Below are 25,729 nucleotides of genomic sequence, written 5' to 3' on the forward strand. Positions count from 1 at the left end.
GACCCTGCCGATGCCGACCAGAGAACGGAACGAGTAGGCGCACCAATGTCTCTGGAAAAATTCCCCACTCTCCAACTTCTCTCTTGAAATGTATCTAGTGGTTAGCCGAGTGGAGTATCCCTTGGCGGCCATCCAACTGCCTGACAGGGATGCCGACATCTGTTTTAGCAAGTCTTTCATTGGGCTGCTAATGGCCTTTGAATAGGGAATACTCGAGGAGAGAGAGGAGTAAAACCAAGAGGGCACCTAAAAATCCAGGTAATGGTAAACTATCTCATCTAATTGCATGGGTTCGTCAAGATCAATTGCGCGATCTGGGTGACGCAAAGCCCGGGTTGAATTTAACGGAACGATCAAACCCCCCCAAGCGGGAATAATTAGATCTAATATTATACAATTGCTCAACAGCGACGGCGGTAAACGGGATTCGACTCAGCGCCCTGCCAGAAACTGCTGGTAGTTGGCCATAATCTGGGCCTGGTTCAACCTATTATCCCCCCACAACGGCGCCCGTCTCAAAATATCCTCGACATCTCTCACCGCATCGATGATGCGAGGCTCCAGGCCTCCATCTTCGCCCTTCTGATTCTCCTTCCGTCTCCTCTTCGCAAACGATAGAGGTGTCTCCCCATTGGCATCCGCAATAAGGTACTCCAGACCGCGGACCACAAGCAACTTGGCCACCTCTGCGCCAATGGACAAATTTTGGGAGTCAGGCGTCTGCAACTGCAGGACAGCCTCAATCACATGGTGTAGGGCGGTGCGGCCTTTATCGTCCCGATCATCGATGTTGCAATTCTGTTGTCCGAGCACGGTCTCGACAATGTCTAGGCAGCCTTTGTTTACGGCTCCGTAGACGGCGTTGTGGAGCATTGTCATGCCATCGGGACGTTTTATAGTACGTATGATTGGGTGGTTTTCGAGCAGACTCGTCACCGTTGAGACCCGGCCGGCCCGAAGTGCGTATTGGAAACATCCCCACCCTTTGTTATCGGCGGCAAGTAGCGCATCCTCTCCCCCGTACTTTATGAAGATTTCGAGATTCTCCGTCATTCCGCTCTCCGCTGCCGAGTGCATGGGCATCTTACCAGCCTCATCTGCTGCCGCGTTCATGGCATCGCAGACAATCAGTTCCTCGGTGACAGACGGGGCGTCTCCTTTGGCAACAATATGACAAAGCTCGCGGCCTAGAACATTGGGTTTCTCGAGGAGATCCAAGTTTCTTAGTATGACTTGACGGAGTTCGGGACTAGGGTCTCCATTCTCGATACCCAAGGCTCTTCGGGCGATAAGCGTAGTCGTTGCTGTGGTGGCTCGGTCGTCGCCCGTTAGCATGGAGCGAATTCCCGTTTGGCCGAGGCGGCTAGCTAGCGTTAACGGCGTCTCGACAAATTTCTCGCGTTGTAAGAAGTCCCAGAGGCATTGCATCACAACTAAAATATTGTGCTCTAAGAGTTTCCCCTTAATACCACCTTCAGCTAGCTCCTCGTAAATTAGGGCCGGTTCCACGCCACTATCCTCATAGTGACACACATAATCTGACCGGGCTCCTTTATCCAACAGCAGACGCACCACCTTGGGATTGTCTCCAAGCACTGAAATCATCAGCGGCGTCAATCCACATGTGGCTGCATTGACGTCGGCTCCTTCTTCGATAAGCTGCGTGACAAGTTCATCCCCTGAGGATAGACACGCGAGAGCCAGATGGCGAGATAACAGCTCTTTACTCTCCTCGTCCAAGTTTTCGGACATATTGGGCCTCGGTATGGTGGTGGCAAGCGCTAAAAGCGTCTTCGGTGGGATGTCTCCTTCTGGGTAAAGAAGATATCGAAGCAACGTAGAGTTTCGGTCGAGAACTTCGCCAAGCGCAACTTCCCTTTGGAGAGGGAGGTGTCCGTGGACTCTAAGAATATAGCTCATAACCTCGCCCTTGTCCCGCTGGATTGCATATTGAAGCAGGTCTGTGTCGTCTGCTGCTCTTTCTAGAATCGCATTCGCCGTATTCTCCTTGTCCCTCAAGCAGAGGAGATGATGTAAAATCGTCACGTCGCCCTCGGAAACTGTACGGCGAATAAAGTCGATCGGTTCACGCTGCTGCTGCTGCTTCTTCACTTCTTCGTACCATGTATCGCCGTCTTTGTAGCAGCGGTAACCGGACGCCCTTACAAAGTACCGCCACCAAGTTCCAATGTAATCCTGCGATGGGTCACACAGCTTCTGCATTGCTCCCCATATACGGTCGACCTGACCAGTGTCAGCTGGAGGGGACCGAGGTTTCTTTTCGCCATGGAACCCGGCGTTTTTGGCGTAAGTATGCCAGTACAAGACCGGCACACGCGAGGCTGTTTCGAATGTGTCTTTCGTAGCAGCTGATAACCCTTGAATTGATGAAGGGGTCCAGAGGAGGAGAAACTTCGTGCACTTGTCCGCCAATGTGAGGTAGGCACTCGATTTATCGAAGCGCTGTGGTCCATCTTTCGTGTCCTTGTCCCACCGGCGCGTGAAGGACTCCACGACGGAATTACTGACGAGCCCAACCCTAGACCTAGAAATGCGCACCAAGGAGCCTCCTAGCCGTTGAATTGTAGTCTCAATGTCGGGGTCAAGTCGTTTCTCCAGGTCTTGAAGGGATTGAACCTTGTCCTCAAGCGCTAGGAGGACATTAAGATCCGTCAAGGTGAGGGTATTATCTCGTGATGTCAGGAGACAATGAAACAAATCGTAAGTACCATTCTCATCCGGCAGGGACTCCAACAGCGTCTCATAATATTGATCGAAGTATTTCCGATTCTCGAAGATAATTTGGCGAAGAGGCTTATCAGCCGACGTGTCCTCTGCCAAAGCTTGGAGAATCGACGTAAACCGTAGGTACGAGCCGTCCAAATCCGCCCAGAGATTGAGGTTAAGAATGCGGGCTCTGACCGCGTCAATAACCCCTTTAGATTGAAGTACATCAGCTTCGCTCTCAATGACTTTCTTTACGTCTTGATCCAGAATCGCAGGAATGTCTTCGCTTCGAATACGGATACGTGGACCGACGTCGTCAAAGGCCCGGGAAACGCCGAAATCAGGCCGACTGGTGAAGAATATCTTCAAATTCCCTTTCAGGTTTGCGTCGATGGATATTAACTCGGAAATAAATTCAGCCCTAGAGCTGTCCTCACAACTGTCAAGGCCGTCGATGATGCATATCAATCGTCGACCATCAGCTTCGAACTTCTTGGAAACATCAAAAAGGGCACTTGTGAGGGCTGCAGTGGGAATTCGTGAGGAGGTGATTTCATTTTCTGTAATCCGAGCCCTCGCAGCTGCAACCAACGTGGGTTCTTTTGTGAGTGCTTGGTGAAGGAGAGCAGCGAGAGCTTGGCTTGCATCCGCCGTAAAGATGGGCTTCTTCTCAAACATAGTCGGTTCCGGGAAGAAGTACGAGCATATTATCGCATCTGGTTTCCGAGAAGCAAGATCACTGGCTAGGAAGTCCGCGAGAACTGATTTGCCGGATTTCATGATCCCGGTGAGCCAAAGGAGAGACGGACCATCGTCTGAGAGCCACTGCTTGAACATGCCCTGCTCCAAGATCCATTCGCAGGTGCCATCGGCTCTCTCTTTTATGCCAGCTCGCCGGCATTCGTAGTCACCCGCGGCCGAAGCCAGGGCCTGGGTGTACTCGCCATATTTTGGTGTCATTCTGACTTCTGACTGTGTTTTTTATCAAGTTGGAGTTGATGTCAAGTTAAGGTTTGGAATGGGGTATCATTGATTTTGGCAAGGATTTTAAGTGCGAGGTAGCGGAGCGGAATAGACTTGACTGTGACATTTCAAAGACTGGAATTAGGAATCTGCGCGGGGTTCGGGGGGGTTAGATATGGTTACTGAGGTCGCCATTCATTCTGGCTGGGCTGCATCTTACTCTAGGCAACCACCATGGAAGAGAGGGGAAACCGTCACCACGTCATGATCAACCGACCACGACAATTGGTGGACGTGAGAAGATTGGCTCGCGGGTCATAATTGGACAAGATCAAAATCCTTCCGACCATTAATATCGAAGATTGAAGGCCACTCTGGAATGGAACGCCAAGAATCGATAGGTTGGGATGACATGCAACCATTCACTCGCTAACACATTCATTAGCACGAGGAATTATAACCCTACTATTTTAAAAATCACTATAGACCTGGTCACCGGCCCATAAGGATGGCGAGTAGGTAGGACATTCTAAAAACGACATATCTTTTCCCGGCAGCTACACAAGCCATAATGCAGCTCAGAGCACGTTGTCCTGACAGGTGCCGGGTAATACCCCGGACAAATATCGCGGACAACTTCCGGACTCTCTAGTAAACAGCGAGCCCTAGATACAGGCTCAGCCCTGTTGTTTCTGTCTCTCGAACCTCTCAGCAGCGGCAACGCGGTATGCTTGCACCTCCGGCCACACCTTCTCCCAGCGCTCAATCGATTCAGGACGATACACCTCATTCCAATGAGCGTAGAAAGCCTCGTATTGCTTCGCCCCGTCATCCAACGTGACGAACGGTCTCTTGCTCCTCGTGTAAATGTGCACGTCGGGATTAACCCTCCACGCCTCGTCAAGGGTACCGACTTTAACGAAAGCAAAATATCCACCCGCACCTCCATAATGGCTCCATACGCACACCCCGCAGCTCGGGCAGCGAGCGACGGACTGACCACGCCCAGATTGGGTCGGCAGAGTGACACGTTTCGGTGCCGGTGCGTCATCTGGGCGGTCGATTAAGGCATACCGAAGGGGTAGGTCGTCGTCAGGCAAGTCCCCCCCGTGTGGCGGGTGCGCCAGAATAGGGAAAGCGGGGGCCGGGGGAACAGTTCCTTGGCCACCGGCAGGGACAATGGGCTGGCCGGGGGAGAGCTGCTTCAGATACGTGGACTCGACAATGGCGTTTATGGCGAAGGCCGCGCCGCTTTCGCGCTGGCAGGAGGTACAGTGGCAGCAGTGGACGACGATGGGGGCTTTGGTGACTTGGTAGCGGATGAGACCGCACGAGCAGCCGCCCTCCATGGGGAATAAAGACGAGTCTTCGTAATAGGCAGCCATTGTGGAATAGTGGAATTGAGTTGTTGCTTTATGGAATGATGGAAGGGGGCGATGAGTTGACGAGGAGTAAGCTGTTAAAAGTTGCGAATACTCGGGCCTTTATAGTTGAATTTGAGCTCTTGTTGTGAATCCTCGGCACCAGTAATGATAAACTATCCTGGTCGACGTGGCTTTCGAGCACTAGTCAAGCAAAGGGCGCGAAGCACCCGACATCCTTGTGAACCCGCGCAGCCATTTCAAGCGGCGAGGTTCACAGGAGAACTTATTTCTGTTTATTTTCTTTCGGAACCGGAGAGACTTAAGAATGGTCTGACACTTCGTCTTGTATGGGTACCACCGACGGGCGAACATATCGAACCGGCATCACGGTTGGATGGGGGATGTTACAGAGATTATTATTATTTTCTGATTAAACCCCGCCTATTTAGGAGAGAATTTAGAAATCCACCCGATCTATACAAGCCGATAGGCTTCTTGAGACGGCGTACATCCATACCCAGGAACGATAACGTCCGGCAGATTGGTTTTAAACCTGTCACAAGGGAAGGAGACCGAGATACTTGCGTCTCTTTGTTAGTTCCATCGTCTAGTTTCCTCTTTTCATGTTCTCTTTTATGGTTTAACCTTCAACCACCACGACTAAATCTTGCAACCACAAGTCGGTACCTCAGCTGGAGATTATATAATTGGATCTAAATAAGATCCAGAATCAAAATACTACCATGGGAAAGATTATCGAATTATACAGTGGATCAGCGATGACGGTCGGTGTGGGCTCTGGCCTGAGAAAACGTTTGATGATGCAGTCGACGCAGGTCGCGCCTTTGTCCTCCGCCATGGCGATTCGTCTCATCACAATATGCGTATTTACTTTCAAGCACTTGTCTGCCTTCGTATACAGGCCCAAAGAAAGACAGGGACGGGGTGGGAAAAGAGGATTATCGGTTGGAATGGCTTGTCTGTTGTCACATATTGATTTCCTGTTAGTTGCGCTGAAGTGTTGGCTGGTGCACTACGCTAGGCTACTGGTGATCCAAATAATGCATTAGAAAAGCTGCGACGCGAAAACGAAAAGTTCATTAACTATGTTGAGCGGGACATGCTGGCCGTCGGTGTCTCTTGAAAGGGCCATTTCGGGGGAAGCCCTGCAATTCCATAGCCTAAACATGCTAAGTGATAACCCGCCGCTTCGATAGCCCTGGGATCTTATCACAAGAGCCGAGGTCCAAGTTCAGTGCCTCAGACGCTTTCCTACGACAGATCCTTTGTTCCTGGCTCTGGCAGCCCCCAATGACTCATGGTAATTTGATCGACTTGGGCTCGTTGGTACTTTCCCACATCAGCTCAATACGCAAAGAATCAGGTAGCAAGTTCAAGCGAGCTGATGACCACTTACATCTCGGAACACGCGGACGAAATCGACCTCAACCCACCTATCGAAAACCTAATTCTTATTCATTTTAATTAGCCCACTATACTATATCATCAGAGATTTAAGTATTAAGGAAGTTAGTATATTTAAATAGTAATCTTATACCCTTATTCGGAACTCGTCATCTTCAAATCCGATGTAGTTCAAGGCATGCCTTAGAAGCCTCGGATGTATTCGCCTTCCATCATAGGCGAAAGTGACTGTGTGACGGAAGACTCGGGGCTTCCACCATTTGGTGCGATGTCTAGGCATTCGGGTGATGATTCTGCGAAGCCAGGATACAGTCTCGTCTGGTTCTCGTGAGGTCGCCATAGGGTATTGTTCTTAGAGGATATAATGAGAATACAAGTAGGTTTAGTGGGGGCTGTCATGCACGGAAAAGCTAGAAAGTGCAACTCTTGTGTCGCCGGGATATATTTGTTGAAGTTGCTCGGCATGCTACAATTCTGGCAGATCGTCACACATGGTTTCTTATACATATATATCTCCTGCTATTGTGACAGTGTTGGATGTGCTCGTTGTATAAAGCGATCTCTCGACGTGGAAGATATGCGAATAGGGCCCAATAAAACAGAAATAGGTTGTTTCAGGTTCTTTTCACCGACAGGTTCAATTCAATAAGTCATTACGGTTCAATCGGTTCATTCATTAGTGTAGTGTTCAGCTTCCGGTTTCCGGCCGGTTGTTATTATAATACAGTTCTCCTAACGTTGTATTCCGTTGATCTATAGAAACACCGTGGGTACGCTTAAGAGCGTCTTTGTCTCAATCACAATCACGGTGATGTAAAAAAAGTGGTGCCTTTGAAGGTGAGACAAGATGAACCTCATTTCTGACTGGAGAAGAAGACTTCCATCATCCTGGGAAAATCTATGAACAGATTCACTAGATTTGATTCTCTAGGGCGCGGCAACGGCGTTCCTAAGAGTTGATCTGCGTTCGTGGCAGGTCATACTTAATTACCCACTTTGAGAAAAAAAAAATAGATTTCCAAGTCTAGCCCAGGAGATCGTGAGGGAAATGGGGGTGGTTGTGCAAGACTACGAGGTTTTCACTGCGAGCCATTCCCGCTCGGAGCCGTCTGTCCGGCAAGTTCGGCCCCACGTCATCGGTTCATGCCCACTTTCATACCCACTTCTCCACTCCGTGTTCTCAAGGACGGGCCGGCCTGCAGTTTGATTGAGGGAGATAAGGAGCTGACCACCACTCCTGAATTCGATACGATTTTTGCGATCGACCAAGGGATGCTATTTTCTTGTTGACCATCTGAACCGCGCAGGTCGGGGGCTCGGGAAACGTTATCACGGGGGCGAGTCGACTGATTGATTGAACAGTCCGGATTTACAGCAACGGAGGGTAGAACACTGGATATTGGGCTAGAGAAATACTTCATGGCTCTAGTAATGTGTAGTGTTGAAAAGTGATGAAATGTTCGATATGGTTCTAGCGAGAAAGAGGGACTTGGTCGCGAAGAGAAGGTGCTGGCGTGGAGCAACTTCTTTCTCCAGCGCTTCCGCGCTGCTGATTCCGTGACGAGAGAGCGACAGACACTAAGAGGCCGACGCCGTACATTCTCTGGCATGGCCAATGCCGTGGTCTAAATTGAAAGGGCACACTGACAAGATGCTGTTGTGACTGGGAACGATAATGCAGATTAAGACGGCGCGAAACGGTACGAGAACCCCCGTTTGCTGGTCCAAGATGCTACACATGATTGAGTCACTCTATTGATTCGCGAAGCGTCCATCGTGTATGTGACGCATTTATCAATGATGCTTTACTTCAAATCAACGTAGATAAATAGCAGTCAGATTCAGAGACGTCTAGTATGTCAACCTTTGTGAATCATGCCGCCATGAGTGTCAGATGCCTCATCCATCCTCCGTTTCGTTTGGTTTCTATCTAATGAAGGAGCAAATCACAAACCCTGCATTAGCCAACAGCATGGATTAATAGGTAAAGGCGAGACGGAGACAGAGTGAAATTGACTTGGGTGCCTACGGATCGAAGAATGAAGCTGCTTCTAATTTTACGAAGGTCCCACGCCAAGCATCTCTCTCGGCTTCGCTAAGAGCAGCCGCAATTCGCACTCAAAATAGGCCACAGTACTAGAGAGTCGCTGGGCGTTGTGTCGAAAATTCGCGCTCGTTTCGCACATGCGGCGCTGTTTCCGGCAGCAAAATGTTGACTTTTCGCAGGCAGCTATTCTCTTCTGGATACCTCTTTGGTTATGAGTCCTTTGACCCATGGACCGCGAGATTCCAGGTGGCTAGCATTATGCCCATTTCGAGAAGCCCCCACGGAATTCAGGGCCACGGCCATACTCAAAATCGCTTGGCCGTGGTTCGGTTTGGCCAGGCAGCTTTGCAAAGTCATGATATTGGTAACGGGGAGTCTCGGTATAAATCCTGCTCCCTTTTCCTTCTGGCCATCTTTGAACTTGATGTTGAGGATCATGCTTTTCCCCTCACTCTACGATGGACTCCTCATGCCATCTTCCAACCGAACGCTTTGTTCAGAAGTGCGAATCCACGAACTGTCCAAATGCTACTGGGGCTGCTCGCGACTTCGTTTCGCAAATCCTGCAGCTCGCTTCGAATACTGGATCGGCTAACGAGGTCGAACGCTCTGAGCTTCGTAGGAAACTCCTGCAAAACCTCAACCACGAGAACGTGTCCAATCTCCTCCAAGTTTTCCCTTGCACCGAGGACACCTACGAGACGCTGGCGGAGTATGTTTGCCCAAAAGCCGGCCAATGCTCCTGCGGGGAGGAACGGTGCACTGGATCCAAGGTTCTGTTCATGTTGCTGTTACTCATTAAGCGGGAGGAATGTATCCCCCTCCTGCACGCAGAAAGAATATGCGACTGGAGTCTTCCTCTCCGCGTCAGGAACGGAGGGATTGAAACCTCCTCTGGGGATACTTTTTTAGTTGGCCAGGTTGAAAAGTGGCGACCCCATGAGGTAAGTCGCCTGTGCCGATACCAGTGGCCTCTGTGGTCACCATTTTTCCCAAGATTGGAGATATCACAGCTCGTGCCTGTGCGACTACCAGCTGAGGTCTCGCTTCCTTGGGCCGACTGTCAAAGCATTCCAGACCAGGGCCATGACGGAAACAGTGGCATAGCCTATCATATACGACAATCAATCGTTAAGAAAGTCGGTATCAGGGCACGACACCATGATTTGGTATGTTCCGAACCCCTATTCTTAATCCGCAGGGGCGATCGTTGACATGTTGTGGGAGAAGGTTGATGCGCCGACGAAGGATGACGCGTCATACTTCGCTGTCAAGACCCAAAGGTCTCCCAAACGGAAGTGGGTAGATTTCCAGGCAGAATTCAACGGCATCAAGAGAACTTCATCGCTGCACAGGAATATTGTCCCTTTACTGGCAGCGTTCTATCACGGCGAAACGCCATATCTTTTGTTTCCCTGGGCGGATGGGGGCAGCCTCGAGAGCTTGTGGAAAGACAAAGTCCCATCCAGCGGGAACCCGGATTCGAAAGCAACTGAGTGCTACTCGTTAGCATGGGTTTTGGAGCAGTGCTCTGGTCTTGCTGATGGTCTCAGTTTCATCCATGGTTATCAAACCGACAGCCTTCTACAGGGCCAAACTCCGCCTACGCCTCAGTTGCACTCGGACATCACGCCGGAAAACATCCTCTGCTTCCAAACGAGGGTCAATCAGCGGACATCCTACACCCTTAAGATCGCGGATTTCCAGTTTGCACGGCAGGTCAATGCCCAAGGCGAGACGGGGAGCTCGGAAACATTTAGGCCTCAGATATACTACGCACCGGAATTCGACCTGTCGAATACGAATACTGAGGCTCTATTGACGCTGAAGGGTGACGTTTGGAGCCTAGGTTGTGTCTTTCTTGAATTTGTTATCTGGTGTGTTTTGGGCTCCTATGTCGACATTGAAAATTTTAGGAGTGCCCGTGAGAAGGACTTCCACGATACTGGAGCACTCGAGCAATTGGGCATGATGACTAAAGAAACGACGCCAATATTCTTTCGTCTGAAGCGCAACGAGCAAGCGGATGTGGACGCTGAACTCCGCAAGTCCGTGATCGAGGTGAGTTATTAACAACTGTGGTTTGACCCTCGCGCAACATATGTCAGCTAATTACCCCTGAAAGCACAATGAACGGCTGAGAAATGAGAAAATCTGCAATGAGAAGACGAAAAGATTTATTGATTTTGTCGAGCGGGGCATGCTGGCCGTCTGCGTATCTGAAAGGGCCACTTCACAGGAAGTTCTGCAATTCTTCCATGACCTCAACATGCCAAGTGATGACTCGCCACTCCACTAGCCCTGGGCTGCTACAGCAGCCCAAGCCCAAGTTCGAAGCCCCTCTAGACGCTGCACCACACGAGGGCAAAGGCAACAAGAAAACCAAGCTCCCGTGCTCCCGCGACGATTCCCTCGTCCCTAGCCCTGTAGCCCTGACAGTTGCTCCTGTTGCTGCTGCTCCTGCTCCCGCTCCAAGAGGTAAGAGTACTCAAGGTATTGGTTTATTTGGTCCCGTTGGTACTTCTCCAAGTCAGTTCAATCCCCAAAGAATCAGGTAACAAGATCGACAGCTTGATAGACACTTACATTTCGGAGGACACAGATTAAGTCGACCGCAATTCTAGAACCCAAATCCTAATGATCGCTCATTTCAATTAGCATTCCGTGCTGCGTTGTCAGAGATTTGAATATGGAGTGGGTTAACGTGTTCAAATAGTATCAGCATACCCTCATTTGGAACTGTTCGTCTACGAAGCCGACCATATGCAAGCCCTTCCTAATAGCTTTCTCGTTTCTGTATCGAGAGTCGAAAAAGACCGTCTGACAGTAGACTGGGGAACTCGCCATTTTGCTTTGGAAAAGTCCGGCTATCCAACTTGTGATTCTGTGAAGCCAGGACGTAGCCTCTTCCTGTTCTTTTGGGGCCGCCATGGTGTGCTGCATTGGGGTACAGCTGTCATATATGTAGGTCTGGTAAGGGCCGTCACGCACGAAAGACGTCAGAAGTGCATCTTTTGTGCTACCGAGATGGATTGTTGATGTTGCACTGAGCTGTCGGTATGCTGCATTTTGGCGGAACATGTTGTTTTCTTATCTAGAGTCGGAGGTGCCCGTGGCGGACCAGCTAGGCAAGCCCTGACTGTCACGGTGGGTGCTGAATGATATGGGAGGCATTGACGGATCCTATTCACGTACGAGCAATCAGCCGTTACAGTTCAATAAGTTCACCCATAATCACAGTATTCGGCTTCTAGTTTTCAGCCGTTCTCCAGTCATTTTAGTTACTACAATCCAGTTCTTTCACTGTTAATTCTCGTCCCTATCAATTGATATTCTACCTCTTGTTCATCTATTTTGTGAAGCAACTGTTCTACATGGCTGCTCTGTTTCTGGCGGCTTTCTCTAGTATCCATTGTGTGTGTGTGTGTGTGTGTGTGTGTCCCGAGCATTGTATTCCGTAGACCAGCGGAAACGAAGCCCACCAGTTCTTGAAGGAGTCTTGCAGCGGCTTCCGGCGGGAGCTGTTTCAGGGCCATTGGACACATAGTTATTTGTTTTTGCAATTTCTTTTTTTTTGCATGTGTGATTTTATTGCGGTCAGGCCTCAATGATCCGTCTCACAACTATCTGTCCTGGATCAACTCCGACATGGCACAACGTTCAGTGTAGGAGAGAGTATGATTGCTAAAGGAACACGGCATCGGGTAGAGCGGGCTATGTCATGCTGTGTATTGGTGTGTCTGGATACGAATTGGTGTACGTGTCTTGAACAGCCACTTGGCTGTGCACGAATATGATCACAACACTCCTTTGGTACTACGCGTAGCTATGAGCTGCGAATTCCAAGAGTATCCCACGCGCTGCCCTGAGAAACCGGTAATTTTAGGTGAGGAGAAATCCCGTTGTGTCTCAACGCGGAGCTTCCCCTCTTGAGCGACTTCTTTGCAGCAAGCCCGGCGACATCGTGTATTAACTACGCTCTTGCCGATCTTACTTTTTGGTGAATCAGTGTCAGTCATGGAATGGTTGAATCAAAAAAATACATTCAGTGACTGGGATCTCAGTCAGTTCGACTTTTATCCCGATTCCACTTGTGCGGTCCAGACTGTGGAGATAGTAAGGGACAGTGTATGTTTGAAATAACTTCTGATAAAGGTCGAATTTTATTCTGACGTTTGGTAGACGGGGGCTCGGAAATGCAGCAATGGTGTCTGCATGACAGAAGAAGATTACAGGGAATGGCTGCGGATGGTAAGTCGACGAAGCCGATGTTCCCGGATTTACGCTGAACGATGCGTCCCCAGATACCGTCACCATCCTCTCGACCTCAGTCGAGCATAGTTCTCGCTATGCACCCGAGAGTCGAAAGGAAAGATAGCAATTCTGGCCTAATTCCGGCGGCTACTGCTGTCCGGCACACTCAGGAAACCTTCAAACTAGCCGCCAAAACATTATTTCAGCACAGGTCCATCAGTTATGTGGTCTGTAGAAAGTCCACCGCGGTTTTTACATGCCGTACGGTTATTTGGCCTGACGTGGATATGTCGTTCGGACCGTCGATTGGTAAGTGAAAGTCACTCCGCCCAATTCAGGGTCACGCTGGCGACCGTGTTGGGACCGGGCTCTAACTCGTATAGTGTATAATTGCCAGTCTGATACGGAATCATGCCCCAAAGGGAAGGATATTGCCATGTCGGTGACGAGCTTTCCATCTTTAGGGAAGACGTATGGGATTATCTACGGGGTCACCGAGAGTACTTTTCATCATGTTAAATGGTTGATGAACCAGATTGCCCAATCTGACACGGCCCTGCATCCTCTACTGCTCCCCATGGTCTTTGCCGAATTGGAGAGGCGGCGTCTCCTTGATGACTTTGACGGTCAAAAAGGTATGGTTTACGATAGGATAAACTATCTGAAACACAAATTCCGTTCCGACGAGAAACCGAGGGAACGATCCGAGCAAGAGACCCCCAATGGCCCCTTTGAGGAATACCTCGAACCCAAGGAGGAAAGCGACTCTGAGCTTACTGACTCTGCAGCTACCGACATTTGGATGACTGCGTGCTTGCTGAAGACAGGGCTGGCGGGAATGAAGGCACAGCTCGTACGGATGATAGAGCACTCAGAGTGGTTAGCAAAAACGCACTATCCAATCGCGCAAGGTGATCGAGGGGACACGTATGTCAACGAGCGGGAGGTCGGAGAGAGGATTGAGGCGAGATTGAGGGAGATGATAGACGAGTTGGATAGCAAGATTAGTCACTTCGAAACCCTTCTCGGAGGCATGTCCTTGGCAACGCAAATGGTACAATTCCCAAATGCCAAACTTTGTCCCACACACTTACACGGGCTTGCTTCCACAACAGGAATGGAACCATTATTCGCGCAAGGATGCAAGGGCAAACATGACTATCGCAGAACACACGTCAAGGGACAGTGGACGGATGAAGACCATTGCTTTCCTCGGCATGATATTCCTCCCGGGAATGTCTCTTGCGGTGAGTTCCCTGCAGCAATCCTGCTACGTTGGTCTAAGACTAATTCTCTCTGTTGAGAAGACATTCTTCTCTATGCCTTTTTTCAAATGGATCCCCGAAGACAGTGACCGAATTGTATCGCCGTATCTTGGGATATGGTTTGGGTTGACGTGCGGTCTCACAGCGCTGGTCTTGCTGTATTGGGGGTCGAAGACGCGGGGAGGCAAGAGCAGGCCTGGGAAAAATGAGTGCTTGAGCGTATAGCCAGGTAGCATACGAGTGTGTCTGTCAGGTTGTCAACTTCACCAGCACTCGCTAGCTAGCAGGCGCAACTGCTTTAACTAAGCTACAGTTACCATCTCTCAATAGTCTAGGTGTATAACTTATATAATTTTGGGCTTTCTGTCCCTACTCCTGAGGGTCTTACTGTTGTCGCGTGACTTGCCTTGATGAGAAAGTTCGCTTTCAAGGTGCAATAGCTCCTTGCATGGCTAGCCTGCCATCTGCCGTCCAAAACTTCACCTCTGCCTGTTCAGCCTCGGCTCCCTCTAGCACAGCTCTGTATGGTTCACCAACGTAGACAGGAGACAAGGCTCGATAGCTAATACGCTTAGGAAACTCACTCCCCTTCACCCCTCCGCTGTCACGCCATAAGTCAAGCATGTTTACAAGGTTCAAGGGGCCGTGCACGACGATGTCTCGGTGGCCTTCTACTTCGCGGCACCATTGTTTCGAATAGTGGATCATGTGCGCGTTGAAAGTCAGGGCCGAGAAGCGGAAGAGACTGATTGGAGTTTGAGTGAAGTCGCGGGTATGCGTTCCTGGTCGTTCAGAGGTTAGATGAGATCTACGCGCCTAGGGCTCACTAGGCTGTGAGGTGTATATCATACCACTAGGAAAAGGCTTTGCTTCACCTCGTGGGATCAGCGCTGGGGCCTCTGTCAAATCGGGCCGAAACAACCAGTCTCTGTCGTCCCCGTCAGTAACTGGTCGCCAAGTCTCTGTGTGAGGAGGGAGTGCGATCTACCTTCTGTCTATCAGAGAAGTGCCGTTTTCGTTCTCGAACTTCTTCTCTACGCCGACAACAATCATATCCGCTCCGTCGCGCGTCTTCTTCGGTTCCGATTTCACCACGGTTGTCGTCTCCGTTACTGTCTGCCCCACGCGCAAAACGTTGTCCCCGAACCAAACAATCTCACCGCCCGCCCACATACGCCTAGTAAACGGCGCCGACGGGTTAAACGTCCGGTCGGTGCCGTCGCGGCCAAGCTCCGACTCGAAGCTCGATGGTGTAAAGTACACCAGGTGATAGCCTGGGGGCACCGGAGTCCCGTTTGCCGGTGGGCTGTCCGTCACCGGGGATCCGTGGAGGAGCTCCTTTCGACCTAACGTCTGGCATAGACGCAGGAGTTGATTGGCGTCGAGGAGCTGTTTCTGAATTAGCGGACCGCGGCGCTGTGCGTGGGCGAGAAAGTTGCGGGCAATTTCATGGCTAAGGCCAGCGGACCTTGCGGCGGTCGGGAACATCCGATAAGAAGACTTTATGGTTGCGCAAGTAGCTGCTGTCGGGAAAGCTTTGCGAACGACTTGGGCGAGTCTCAATTTGCTGGACCTTAATACTAGACTTCTAGGAGCTATATCTATTTGCTGCGACCACCGATAATTGAACTACGCACCCAAATGCTCTTGGCGAAGTCATAAATGATACACTGTTTTTGTTGTTTCGGGTTGCTCGGATTCTACGACGAATGATGTTTGAAAACAGCTGGAAGTTCCGGGATGCCACTAGTGGTTCCGATTCGTAGACAGCACGCATATTGCCGAGAGTCGGCTACTTCAAATAGAGAGAACTAAAGGCGGGTCGGCAAGGTGGAGAGGGTTGCATTGAGCACCTCAAGCTCTCAGTAGCCGACTCGAACTGGCCAAAAATAAATCTTTCCTCTCGGTCTCAAATCTGCCGAGTTACATCGGTACAAGTGGTCGTGGCTTTCTCCGTTTTACGTTTAGATAGTATTAATCTTCGCCCCAGGACATCACATCACGATGAGCGCCTCACGGAGTTCCAGCCTTCTACGCACTTGCTTCGGTAGGAGCCAGCATTTCCAGAGCCCGGCAGCCGCGCAACACTATTCGATTCAAATACGATGCTTTTCATCAACATGCCATCGTAGAAGCGGGTCATCATCACCTTCCACAACTGCCCCTCGGCCTCTCGACGGGATAACAGTTGTCAGTACCGAGCAAGCGATCGCAGCACCATATTGCACCCGACAACTGGCAGATCTCGGAGCACGAGTGATCAAAGTCGAGCGCCCCGGCGTCGGCGATTTCGCGCGCGACTACGATACCCGGGTGGATGGGCTCGCCTCACATTTCGTGTGGGCGAATCGCTCCAAGGAGAGTTTGGCGTTGGACCTAAAGCAGCCCAAGGGCCTTGCGGTGCTGAAGAAGCTCCTTAGGAAGGCAGACGTGTTTGTCCAGAACCTGGCGCCGGGGGCAGCTGAGCGGATGGGTCTATCCTATGAGGCCTTGCAAGCCCAACATCCCGGATTGATCGTCTGTGATATCTCAGGGTATGGGCAAGATGGACCTTACAAGAGCAAGAAGGCTTACGACCTGCTTATTCAAAGCGAAGCAGGCATGCTGTCAGTCACCGGTAATAGTCCTACCGAACCGGCCAAGGTGGGCATCTCCATCGCAGACATTGCCGCTGGCATGTACGCATACAGCAACATCCTGGCCGCGATTCTCCAGCGCCAAAAGACCGGCCAAGGCTCCAAGATCGACATCTCGATGCTCGAGAGCATGGTTGAATGGATGGGCTTCCCCATGTACTACGCGTACAAGAATGCACCCGGTCCCAGGCCCGTCGGCGCCGCACATGCAACCATCTACCCGTACGGCCCATTTGAGACTGGTGACGGGCAGTCCGTCATGCTTGGTATCCAAAACGAGCGGGAGTGGACTTCGTTTTGCTCCAAGATCCTCGGCAATGTGGCTCTCGCCGCCGACCCGCGCTTCGCCAACAACTCCCTCCGCGCCCAGAACCGCGCCGAATTATGCCCCCTTATTCTCGACGCTCTCTCTAAAATGACGGCGTCTGAGGCCGTGGTGCAGCTGAATGAGGCTGGCATTGCCAATGCCAACGTCAACGACATGCAGGGCGTATGGGATCATCCACAACTTCGCGCCCGCAGCCGTTGGACCGAGGTCAATACCCCGATTGGCCCCGTTCCGGCCCTTATCCCGCCCGGTCTCTCTTCTGTTGCGGCTGCGAACGGGCTGAGGCCGCGTATGGACCCCGTACCTAAAGTGGGCGAGCACAATGCGACGATACTGGCGGAAATAGGATTGAGAGACTCGAAATAGTGACTACAGCTTTGTTAAGCCAACCGTCGTCTGATTCTAACCAGAGCGTCTAAGGGAAAGAGAGTGCTCGCTAGTGAGTCAACAAGTACTTCGATGGCGAGTCGATGACGACCAATCTTGTTGGTTGATTATGAATGCTACAGCTTGACAATAGGTCATCATTAGTATTGAATCACTCGCTCCTTGTTATAATGATATAGCAGGTTGAAATCTCGTTTATGATGAACCGATACATAGGCAAATGGCCCGAAGCCTAGAAGATATCATGATGCTCATCCTCCAACTCCGTGCAGTGGGCGATCTTCGTGGATCTTTTAAAGACAGCGTTGAAGAAATTGTAGTCCCAGCATATCCAGCCCATCATTAACGCGAGCCTCGGAATCCACGAGGAAGGCATACGGGTCCGATGTGCTATTCTGACACAGGATATTGGATGGCGTAACAAAGCATAATGAATCTTGACCCATAGTCGGATACGTGCCAAGTGTCGTGTCGTCGTTATCATCGGCCGCGGTGCTGGCTGCCATGGTCGCCATGTCGCCGACACCTGATGAGTTGTGTCCCGCCGCCTGCACAACGGGATTGTTTGCTGCCGCTGCTGTGTCAGAAGTTGGGTCTAGCTCTGCCGCGCGGAGCCTCTTTGCCGTTGACTCGTCCAGATACTGAAAGAATAACTCCAATACGAGGTTGTTGACTTCCCAATACTTTTGTATCTCCTTCAAGCCAAGTAGACTCATTTGGGCTCTGTGTTCCGCCAGCCTCCGTGCAGTATTCTTGGATCGTTGAAGGCTGATGGTGTGGATGCAAAGGGACGAGAAGAGGCTCGTTATCCTAGTGAAGAAGAAAATTAGATAATTCATAGTATGTTAAAGTCTTCCCAGGAGCTGTCTTACACATGTAATTGCCCAAACCTAATCAAGTCCGAAGATAGCATGTCTTCGACAATTCGCGTGATCCGACACGCTGCCCGGAGAGCAACCTCACCGGCCTGAGTATCGGACTCATCCTGAGGTCTCACGTACGCACGTCGGTGCAGGAGGATCAACAGGTTACTATCATGGGTCAACGCACTGAATCCCAAAACGGCACACGTAGATGGGACGTGGAAGCTTACTTGTAATAGAGGTGGAGCAGGTAAGTCCAGATCATGCCGGGTCGATTTTCCAATTCGCATTCGCGCAAGCTGTCCGGTAACTCAGATTTCCACCTTACTAATGCATCTAGAAGGCTTGATCTTTGGTTCTTATCGAGATGACCCGTGCCAGGGGTGAACTGGTTTGTTATGATATGGCCAACTATTTGCGCACGGGTTAGTGGTGTGCATGGAGCCACCGTGAAAGTCATATCGTTTGGGGAGGTTAGAATGTACGCAGTTTCGCCAACTTTGCCATCTCTAGGGCATACATAACATGTCCTGGTTCCCCAGTGCCGAAGATATCCGAGCCGATTCCCTCAGTCTCCTCGAGATCTGAAGGGCTAAGCATTTCGACATCACAGTCCTCGTCGCGTATTCGGCTCGGTAGCCCTAGCGAAGCTGAGGATTGGCGATCCCGAACCTGAAAATAAAGTGGCCTGTCAGTTCAGTTTGACATTTACGTAGAGGCTTAGAGTAGCCGTACGTATATAGACCACCATATTCGTCTCCGCATCTTAGCTTCATTCGCGCCTCTTGTGGAGGCGTGTACCCTTGAGCTCTATTTCAGCAACATTTCCAGATGGGGGGCTTTTAGACAAGCGACTTACGTTCTGTGGAACCCGCGAGTCTGAGCAAGACTGATCGCAGCTCCCAGCCAGTACCGAGTGTTCTTCTCGTTGAGCGGCCCTGCTCTCCAGAAACTAGTAAGGAATAACGACTGGAGGACGGCCACCTTGTTCGACTCCCAGTCGGCATCGTAGAGAAGCCGAACGCGATGGTAGAGCGCGGCCTTCGCCTCCGGGCGGTCCTTGAATCCCATGCTACGGACAATCTCCTCTTCACAATAGCTACTCCCAATGAATAGCATTGCCTGGAAGAGCAATGGGGACAATTCGCCAGCCTCGAACATCCGCGCCGTCTCGGCCCTATCGAGGACAGGAAAGCATGGGTGGAACCAGTGGAAGTATGCTCGTAATACTTCCAGGCAAACCGGCGGGTCGGGAAATGTGAAAGCGCCTTCAGCTTGCAGATATTCGTACCTCAACGAACTAACCGGGAGATTCCGCGTCGTGGAGAGTTTCCAAGCCTTGGTATTAATGGCATCGGATATGGGGTAGACCAGCCTGTTATTTGGTTGGGTGGAAACGTTGGGAGGCTAGGGTACGCCGAATCTCTCGCCGGCAACGCATGTCAAGATGTTGGACTCGCCAAAAAACAAGGTCCTGTCTATTGTCTGGGACTCGCCCACTCGCGACGCAGGCAGGGGTGTTAGGAGCGTTGAAGGCGTTCTAATCTGCGTGGTGCTAGCAGGAATGTGATTTTCGACACCATGGTAACCTATATCGCCCGGACTTTGCCCTGCCGCGCCACCATCATCAATCTCGAGTTGGAGTTGAGCCCTGAGGTTGCCAGGTGATGGGTCCGAGTGGACAGGCGGCGTAACTTCCACAGGCGCATTTTGGCTTCGCTTTCGTTGATACCTGCGAAGGAGGGACGTTAGAGTCTTGGTTCGCTGTTCATGACGGAGCCATGCATGGCGCAACGCTCGCGCTTTGTTGCACCCACTTCCCCCTCTTGGACACTGGCACCTCGCAGGCGACGTGGGCTGTTGCACAATTGGAGCAAGGTTTAGTTTCGTGAACGTTACAGCGCACGCGGCGTGAGTTGCAATTCTTGCATGCCTGTTTCGCACGTGTCCGTCGTGATCGAGGCGCGCTGTCAATACTATCTAGCGAAGGCATGATCTACAATAGCGCATGGCTGCTGGGAATGGAGACGGGGTCCAGGCTGATGAAGTGCGGAACTTGTCTAGAGGGGATCGGGCGCAAGCGTAATGCCTAGATTCGATTGAAAAGCCTAGCGCCGAGACCTAGACGTAGAAAGGAAGAAACAGAAAAGGCCCTGGTTTGGAGATGAAGAGTAACAAGAAACTGTTGCGATGTTGCGATGGCGAATGGCGGCGCGGTAAGCACGTGACCACTATAATACCCACTTCCCAAAGCCTTTAATCGTTGCTGGGCCGCATACAACCATTACAGCCCAGCAGCAGCAGGAGAGAAGACCTGCGAACGCCAGCTACCTAGCACTAACAGGACCTTAAAGTCATACGCCACCATCCCTGGACCCACCACCAAGAGCCTTCCCCAGGAAGTGCCCAGATTTAAGATATCAAATAATATAATCTGTATGGTTTCCCAGTGCTGGATAATTTAATAAGAATAAGACCGTTCCCGAATTATTCTAAGATCCTAGCATTGGGAGTAGGCTCGGGATTCTACGCCTTCATTGGGCGGCGGGACGGTCCTCGTAAGAGGTTAATCGAAACTCGGATAACATATGCGAGTGCTTCTAGATCGTTGAGAGAAGGGCTTGACTCAGCTTACGATTCCTCCAACACGTCCCAGCTTTCCGGTGTTCTCTTGTAGATCTCGGTATTCTAAGCCTTGTGAAGATCCGTATAACTCCTCATCTGCGACTAGTCCCTTTACATCTTGGCCATCTGAGGACCCACCGCCGATTAAAGGAATGGCGAGACCACTTCGAAATGTCGGCTTGACATTCGTCCGAAGTTTGGTCAGAATATTTTCTTGGCAGAGGACGACATAAATACCGTGCCCAGCCCAAGAATCAAATTTGAAAACTTGATGTGGTCCACACGCCATCGTCGCCGACTTGAGGAAGACCAGTGGCCAATTACTACTGCGGAAATGTACTTGGTGTCTTTCAGTTATGCAGTCCGTCTTGCGGCGTTCCTCTTCTTCACGGCCACCGCTCTTGGGACGAAAGACATAGCTTACAACCCGGAATCGAATTATCGGCCTCAAAACGTCACGGATCTCGCATATTGGCTGTATGCCTGGACTGGATCGTAAGTACAAGAGGTACAAGAGCCAGAGTACCTAGTATTCGGGTCGAGACCCCGGTGTTCTATTGACTAGAGCCCTGACATTGTGGACAGATACTATAACGGAACCGTAAACTTCCGACTGACTCCCCGGGACTGGGGCCAAGATAAAAAAGAAGATGAAGGCGAAACAGCATGCGACAGATTCACAGACCAGGTTCTCGAATTCTCCTATAAGACACTAGTAGCAATCGTAAAGCCCAATAAAGAGGACAGGGGGCGCAATCCGGTCATGTTTATTGTCAACTCATGGCCAGACGAAAACATTGACCTCTGGCCACTGGGTGGTAACACGAACCCTTATCCAGTGCAGATCAACGATGATATCTTCCACCTTGAATCAATCGAGTGCGTTCAAAATAAGCCTGCGATGTTGGAGAGAGCTAATCCGAGCTTTGTAGACCACGGCAAAGAGGGTATTCAGTAGGTGTTGCGGATCCTCGATGGAATCTATCCACAACACACCTATCTGATACGTCCTACAGCCTTTTCGGGACCAGTAATAGCCGGTCAGAGGGAATACAGTTCAACATGAGCCAGTGTGACAATGCAACTGAGACCTGGTGGGGAGGCGACATCCTGCGCGCCAGCAGCAGTTCCTGGATCGATCGAGTCCACCTTGTTGACCCAGTTCTCAATGGCCGGTTTGACGACCAGGCTGCCTCATGGACCCTGAACGGCGTCTTCAAGATAAATAATGTAGAGCGGCCTGTGAAGGGGACATTGGGTGGAGATATTACCGTTGACTTCTTAGGCCGGATTGACGCTGCGCGGTCTGATGAGCTTCTATCGGGAGAACAACCAGACTGGAAACCCATCGTTGGATTTTCCAGAAGTATGGTCTCAGGCGATGCCGAGTCGAATGGGTTTATGACTGAGACGATGAGTTACTGTGGATATATTCTTGGGGCTATCCTTATAGCGCGAGTTTTGTACCTATAATTACCTATCACCCGGGCAGCTCAAAGATCAGACCCTCTCGGCATTCCTGGTATTCCACGGCCGCCCCGGAAAAGGAAGACTTCTCGAAAATCAGAAGATCTGGTCGTTCTGAAGGAGTCGGATCGATCGCTAGGGAGTAGGCCTATTAGCCTCGAGCGTGACCTTGAGGCATGAGAGGACATGACGACTCACAACTCAAAGCAATTGAACCTGGACCCCAAATATTAAGGCATTAATATACGAACGGTCTATTTTACAAAACTCTACAAAGTGGTAACCGATCGAATCAAACGAAAATTTACAGTCAGAAACTTCATTAGAGGGCGCAGGGAGGGTCATATTAAGGGTGACGGTGTGACAAGCTAGGATGGAGTTCGTGTCAGCATGAAATATACATGAGCTGTTCCCGTATTGCCTAATAGATGCTTGCCGATTCAGAGCCGTATGGACAAGTCCCCCATAATAATGGCCTTCGCGATTCGAAAACATATCCGGGCCAGGTTGGACGGCCCCACACCAACGGGAACAGTTGCCCAAAGTTCCTGCAGCTGTAAACACTTCGTATATCGTTCCACGTCAATGTAAGCTCGGTAGCGGTAATGAAGATACCCAAGGCAACAACTCCGCCGAGCAAATGTCGGACCACCACCGTCGCCTTACTGTCCCCCGCTTCAACACCGCTCTCCAGAGGTGGGGCCGCCGATGGCTGGATGTGCGGCCACTCGCGTAGAGCCGTAATTACAGCGAATCCACCTGCTTGCCTGTTGCCATTGCAAGGCGGGCAGCGCCCTTTCACTAGAAGCCGCAAGGTAAGGGAACCACACATATCGCATAGCTAACGATGCCAATGGCGGGATTTAGTAGAACCCAGGCTAATTTAGATGTATAGGATGTTACTCGTAGAAGCCGTTAGGATCCTCAGACAGAGGCCCTCTAGGCTTTACAAGTCCCGGCTCGCGCGATCTCTATTCAAATTATCCCTAGTATTGGCGGAAGAATCTAAAGACGGGGTTGCAGAGCGCGAAGAGGCGCATGATTTATGGAGAGAGATGATAGGTGGACAGTGCCCTCCGGATGAGGAAGAAAATGGGATTCGCTTCTTCCTTATATATAAAATAAGTAGATTTCACATCGCACAATAACAAAGTGGAACCGGTGAGGCGAAGAAAACGTCTCTTCGCATTGTCACGGAACATTATCACGGGAGAGAGGCGCAAGGGGGATGACAACGTGCTGGCCTGCCTGGAAGAATGAGGATCGGAGTCAAAGTCAACGTCTTACATCTAAACACAAGCCTGGTTTATTACAAGAAAATAACATTGCCTAATACTCACACTTTCCTCACGATTTGGCTAGATAATAGAGCTGGCCCCATCCCAAAAGATGATCGGCTTTATGCGAGCTGCCTTTGAACACCGAACTTCCATGTCCAATCACGCTAGCAGTGGGTCATCGCCACGGACCAGGTTCACCACTTTCTAAGCAACAACGCCCGACTATCTAGTTTTCCTGGCTTTTCCTCTGCTAAGAGCATTATTATAAATTAGGTGTGATGATTGGTTTTCTAGATGACTGAAGGAGGGAAGCCATGTGAAATGAGACCTGAAGAGATCAGAACTAGCCTGAAGACAGCGGTGTGGCTACATGCTACGATGCCTGGCGGGTAAGTGGGGAACCAAGTAGCCGAACTTGGCCCATATCGGCTTTATGACATGGGTCGATTCATGCCCGTCCAGAACCAAGCCATCCATCATCAACGCTCACAGGCTACAACTAGTTATATACATGATTGGAATACTTGGGTTTTATATCTTCTCTCCCTGACTTATCAGACGTTCATTTATTATTCGACCATTTCCCGCACACGAACATGTCTCGACTGGCATTCAAGAGAATTTTACTCCTCGGCCGCACTCAGGGCACATTATGGCAACCCACGCTCTCTAGGGCCAACGCCCACATGTTTTCCACAACAACCTCGCGGCGCCTTATGGACACGACGAGCTTCACACAAACGCAACTGGAGGTCCGAGACGGCGTGGCGCGGATCTGCGAACAATTTCCCAACACTTACTGGCAAGAACGGGACCAGACTGAGCGAGACCCCCAAGAATTCCACCGTGCTTTGGCGGAAGCCGGCTGGCTCGGCATAGCCCTCCCCGAGGCCCATGGTGGATCGGGCCTGGGGATTTCCGAGGCAACGATGATGATGCAGACTATTACACAGAGCGGCGCGGGCATGGCAGGCGCCCAGGCTATCCATGCCAACGTCTACGCGACGCAGCCACTGGCCAAGTTCGGGACCAAGGTACAGCTGGAGGAGACGATACCCCACATTATCTCGGGCAAGTGGCGCGTCTGCTTTGGAGTCACAGAGCCAAATGCCGGTCTGGACACATTACGGCTCTCTACCACGGCGGCGAAGCAGCCAGACGGATCATACCGTGTTTCCGGGCAGAAGATCTGGATCACTTGCGCCCAGGTCGCCTCCAAAATGATTCTCCTCGCGAGAACGACCCCGTTGGACGCTGTGAAGAAGCTTAGCGAAGGACTTTCGCTGTTCTGCATCGACTTGAACCGCGATCAGCCCGGCTTGGATATGCGTAAAATCAAGAAGCTCGGCAGCAGGGCAATTGACGCAAATGAGGTCTTCTTCGACAACTACGCGATTCCCGGGGACGCTCTAATTGGGAAGGAAGGTCAAGGTTTCAAGATTATCCTCCACGGTATGAACGCAGAACGTTGTTTACTTGCCGGTGAGGCGCTAGGACTTGGCTATGCTGCTCTTGGAAGGGCTGTTCAGTATGCTCGCGATCGCGTCGTCTTTAAACGGCCCATCGGACAGAACCAAGGTATTGCGCACCCCCTAGCGGATGCGTATATGAAGCTTGAAAGTGCCAAACTCGCGACGTACCACGCCGCCAAGCTCTACGACGACAGTGGAAAGAAGGTGGATGGTCTAGCCATTCCCCAGGAGTCTGTCGGTGTGGCATGTAATAGCGCTAAATATATGGCGGCCGAGGCCGCATTCAACGCTTGCGAGAAGGCCGTTCTGACGCATGGTGGAATGGGATATGCGGCGGAATATGATGTCGAGCGTTGGTTTAGAGAATGCCTCATCCCGCGAATCGCCCCAGTCAGCCGTGAGATGATCCTTAATTATATTAGTGAGAGGGTACTCAAGTTACCTCGCAGTTACTAAATAAAACGCACACCGTACACGAGCGCCGTGTCAGGTCGAAAGCTAGTAGCACTCCAAGTTCCAACGTCTTCTGGGAGGGCTCTCTGAATCGGTATTATGCCACATGCCGTATTGGAGCCACTTCCGGTCTCCGTTCACCTTGGGATCTTAGGGTATTATGAACTGTTCTC

At 50.9% G+C, this 25,729-nt stretch overlaps 4 protein-coding genes and 4 pseudogenes across 4 annotated transcripts; 4 read left to right on the forward strand and 4 right to left on the reverse strand.

Moving 5' to 3' along the window:
* Positions 1 to 432: 432 nt before the first annotated feature.
* SAPIO_CDS2243 lies at positions 433 to 3,687 on the reverse strand (annotated as a pseudogene; the record flags this gene model as incomplete).
* Positions 3,688 to 4,367: 680 nt separating this feature from the next.
* Positions 4,368 to 5,075, reverse strand: SAPIO_CDS2244 (annotated as a pseudogene; the record flags this gene model as incomplete).
* A 3,909-nt stretch (positions 5,076 to 8,984) lies between these two features.
* Positions 8,985 to 11,133, forward strand: SAPIO_CDS2245 (uncharacterized protein; the record flags this gene model as incomplete). Its single annotated transcript, XM_016785324.1, has 5 exons — positions 8,985 to 9,470; positions 9,540 to 9,695; positions 9,757 to 10,587; positions 10,842 to 11,004; positions 11,081 to 11,133. The coding sequence occupies 5 exons, from the start codon at positions 8,985 to 8,987 to the stop codon at positions 11,131 to 11,133; spliced, it is 1,689 nt and encodes a 562-aa protein (XP_016644700.1).
* Positions 11,134 to 14,471: 3,338 nt separating this feature from the next.
* Positions 14,472 to 15,533, reverse strand: SAPIO_CDS2246 (Uncharacterized protein; the record flags this gene model as incomplete). The annotated part of the gene is made up of 3 exons (XM_016785325.1): positions 14,472 to 14,827; positions 14,897 to 14,973; positions 15,034 to 15,533. 3 exons carry the CDS (start codon positions 15,531 to 15,533, stop codon positions 14,472 to 14,474), a joined length of 933 nt encoding a protein of 310 aa, XP_016644701.1.
* Positions 15,534 to 16,049: 516 nt separating this feature from the next.
* On the forward strand, positions 16,050 to 17,375 carry SAPIO_CDS2247 (annotated as a pseudogene; the record flags this gene model as incomplete).
* A 314-nt stretch (positions 17,376 to 17,689) lies between these two features.
* On the reverse strand, positions 17,690 to 20,269 carry SAPIO_CDS2248 (uncharacterized protein; the record flags this gene model as incomplete). The annotated part of the gene is made up of 9 exons (XM_016785326.1): positions 17,690 to 18,206; positions 18,287 to 18,427; positions 18,490 to 18,670; positions 18,745 to 18,947; positions 19,119 to 19,436; positions 19,551 to 19,634; positions 19,728 to 19,991; positions 20,077 to 20,116; positions 20,260 to 20,269. The coding sequence occupies 9 exons, from the start codon at positions 20,267 to 20,269 to the stop codon at positions 17,690 to 17,692; spliced, it is 1,758 nt and encodes a 585-aa protein (XP_016644702.1).
* A 949-nt stretch (positions 20,270 to 21,218) lies between these two features.
* Positions 21,219 to 22,289, forward strand: SAPIO_CDS2249 (uncharacterized protein; the record flags this gene model as incomplete). Its single annotated transcript, XM_016785327.1, has 4 exons — positions 21,219 to 21,379; positions 21,470 to 21,838; positions 21,901 to 22,114; positions 22,170 to 22,289. The coding sequence occupies 4 exons, from the start codon at positions 21,219 to 21,221 to the stop codon at positions 22,287 to 22,289; spliced, it is 864 nt and encodes a 287-aa protein (XP_016644703.1).
* A 1,938-nt stretch (positions 22,290 to 24,227) lies between these two features.
* Positions 24,228 to 25,559, forward strand: SAPIO_CDS2250 (annotated as a pseudogene; the record flags this gene model as incomplete).
* Between the last annotated feature and the right edge of the window lie 170 nt (positions 25,560 to 25,729).

The sequence above is a fragment of the Scedosporium apiospermum genome (genome assembly GCF_000732125.1).
Source record: "Scedosporium apiospermum strain IHEM 14462 chromosome Unknown SEQ_SAPIO_0086, whole genome shotgun sequence".
Taxonomy (NCBI): Eukaryota; Fungi; Ascomycota; class Sordariomycetes; order Microascales; family Microascaceae; genus Scedosporium; species Scedosporium apiospermum.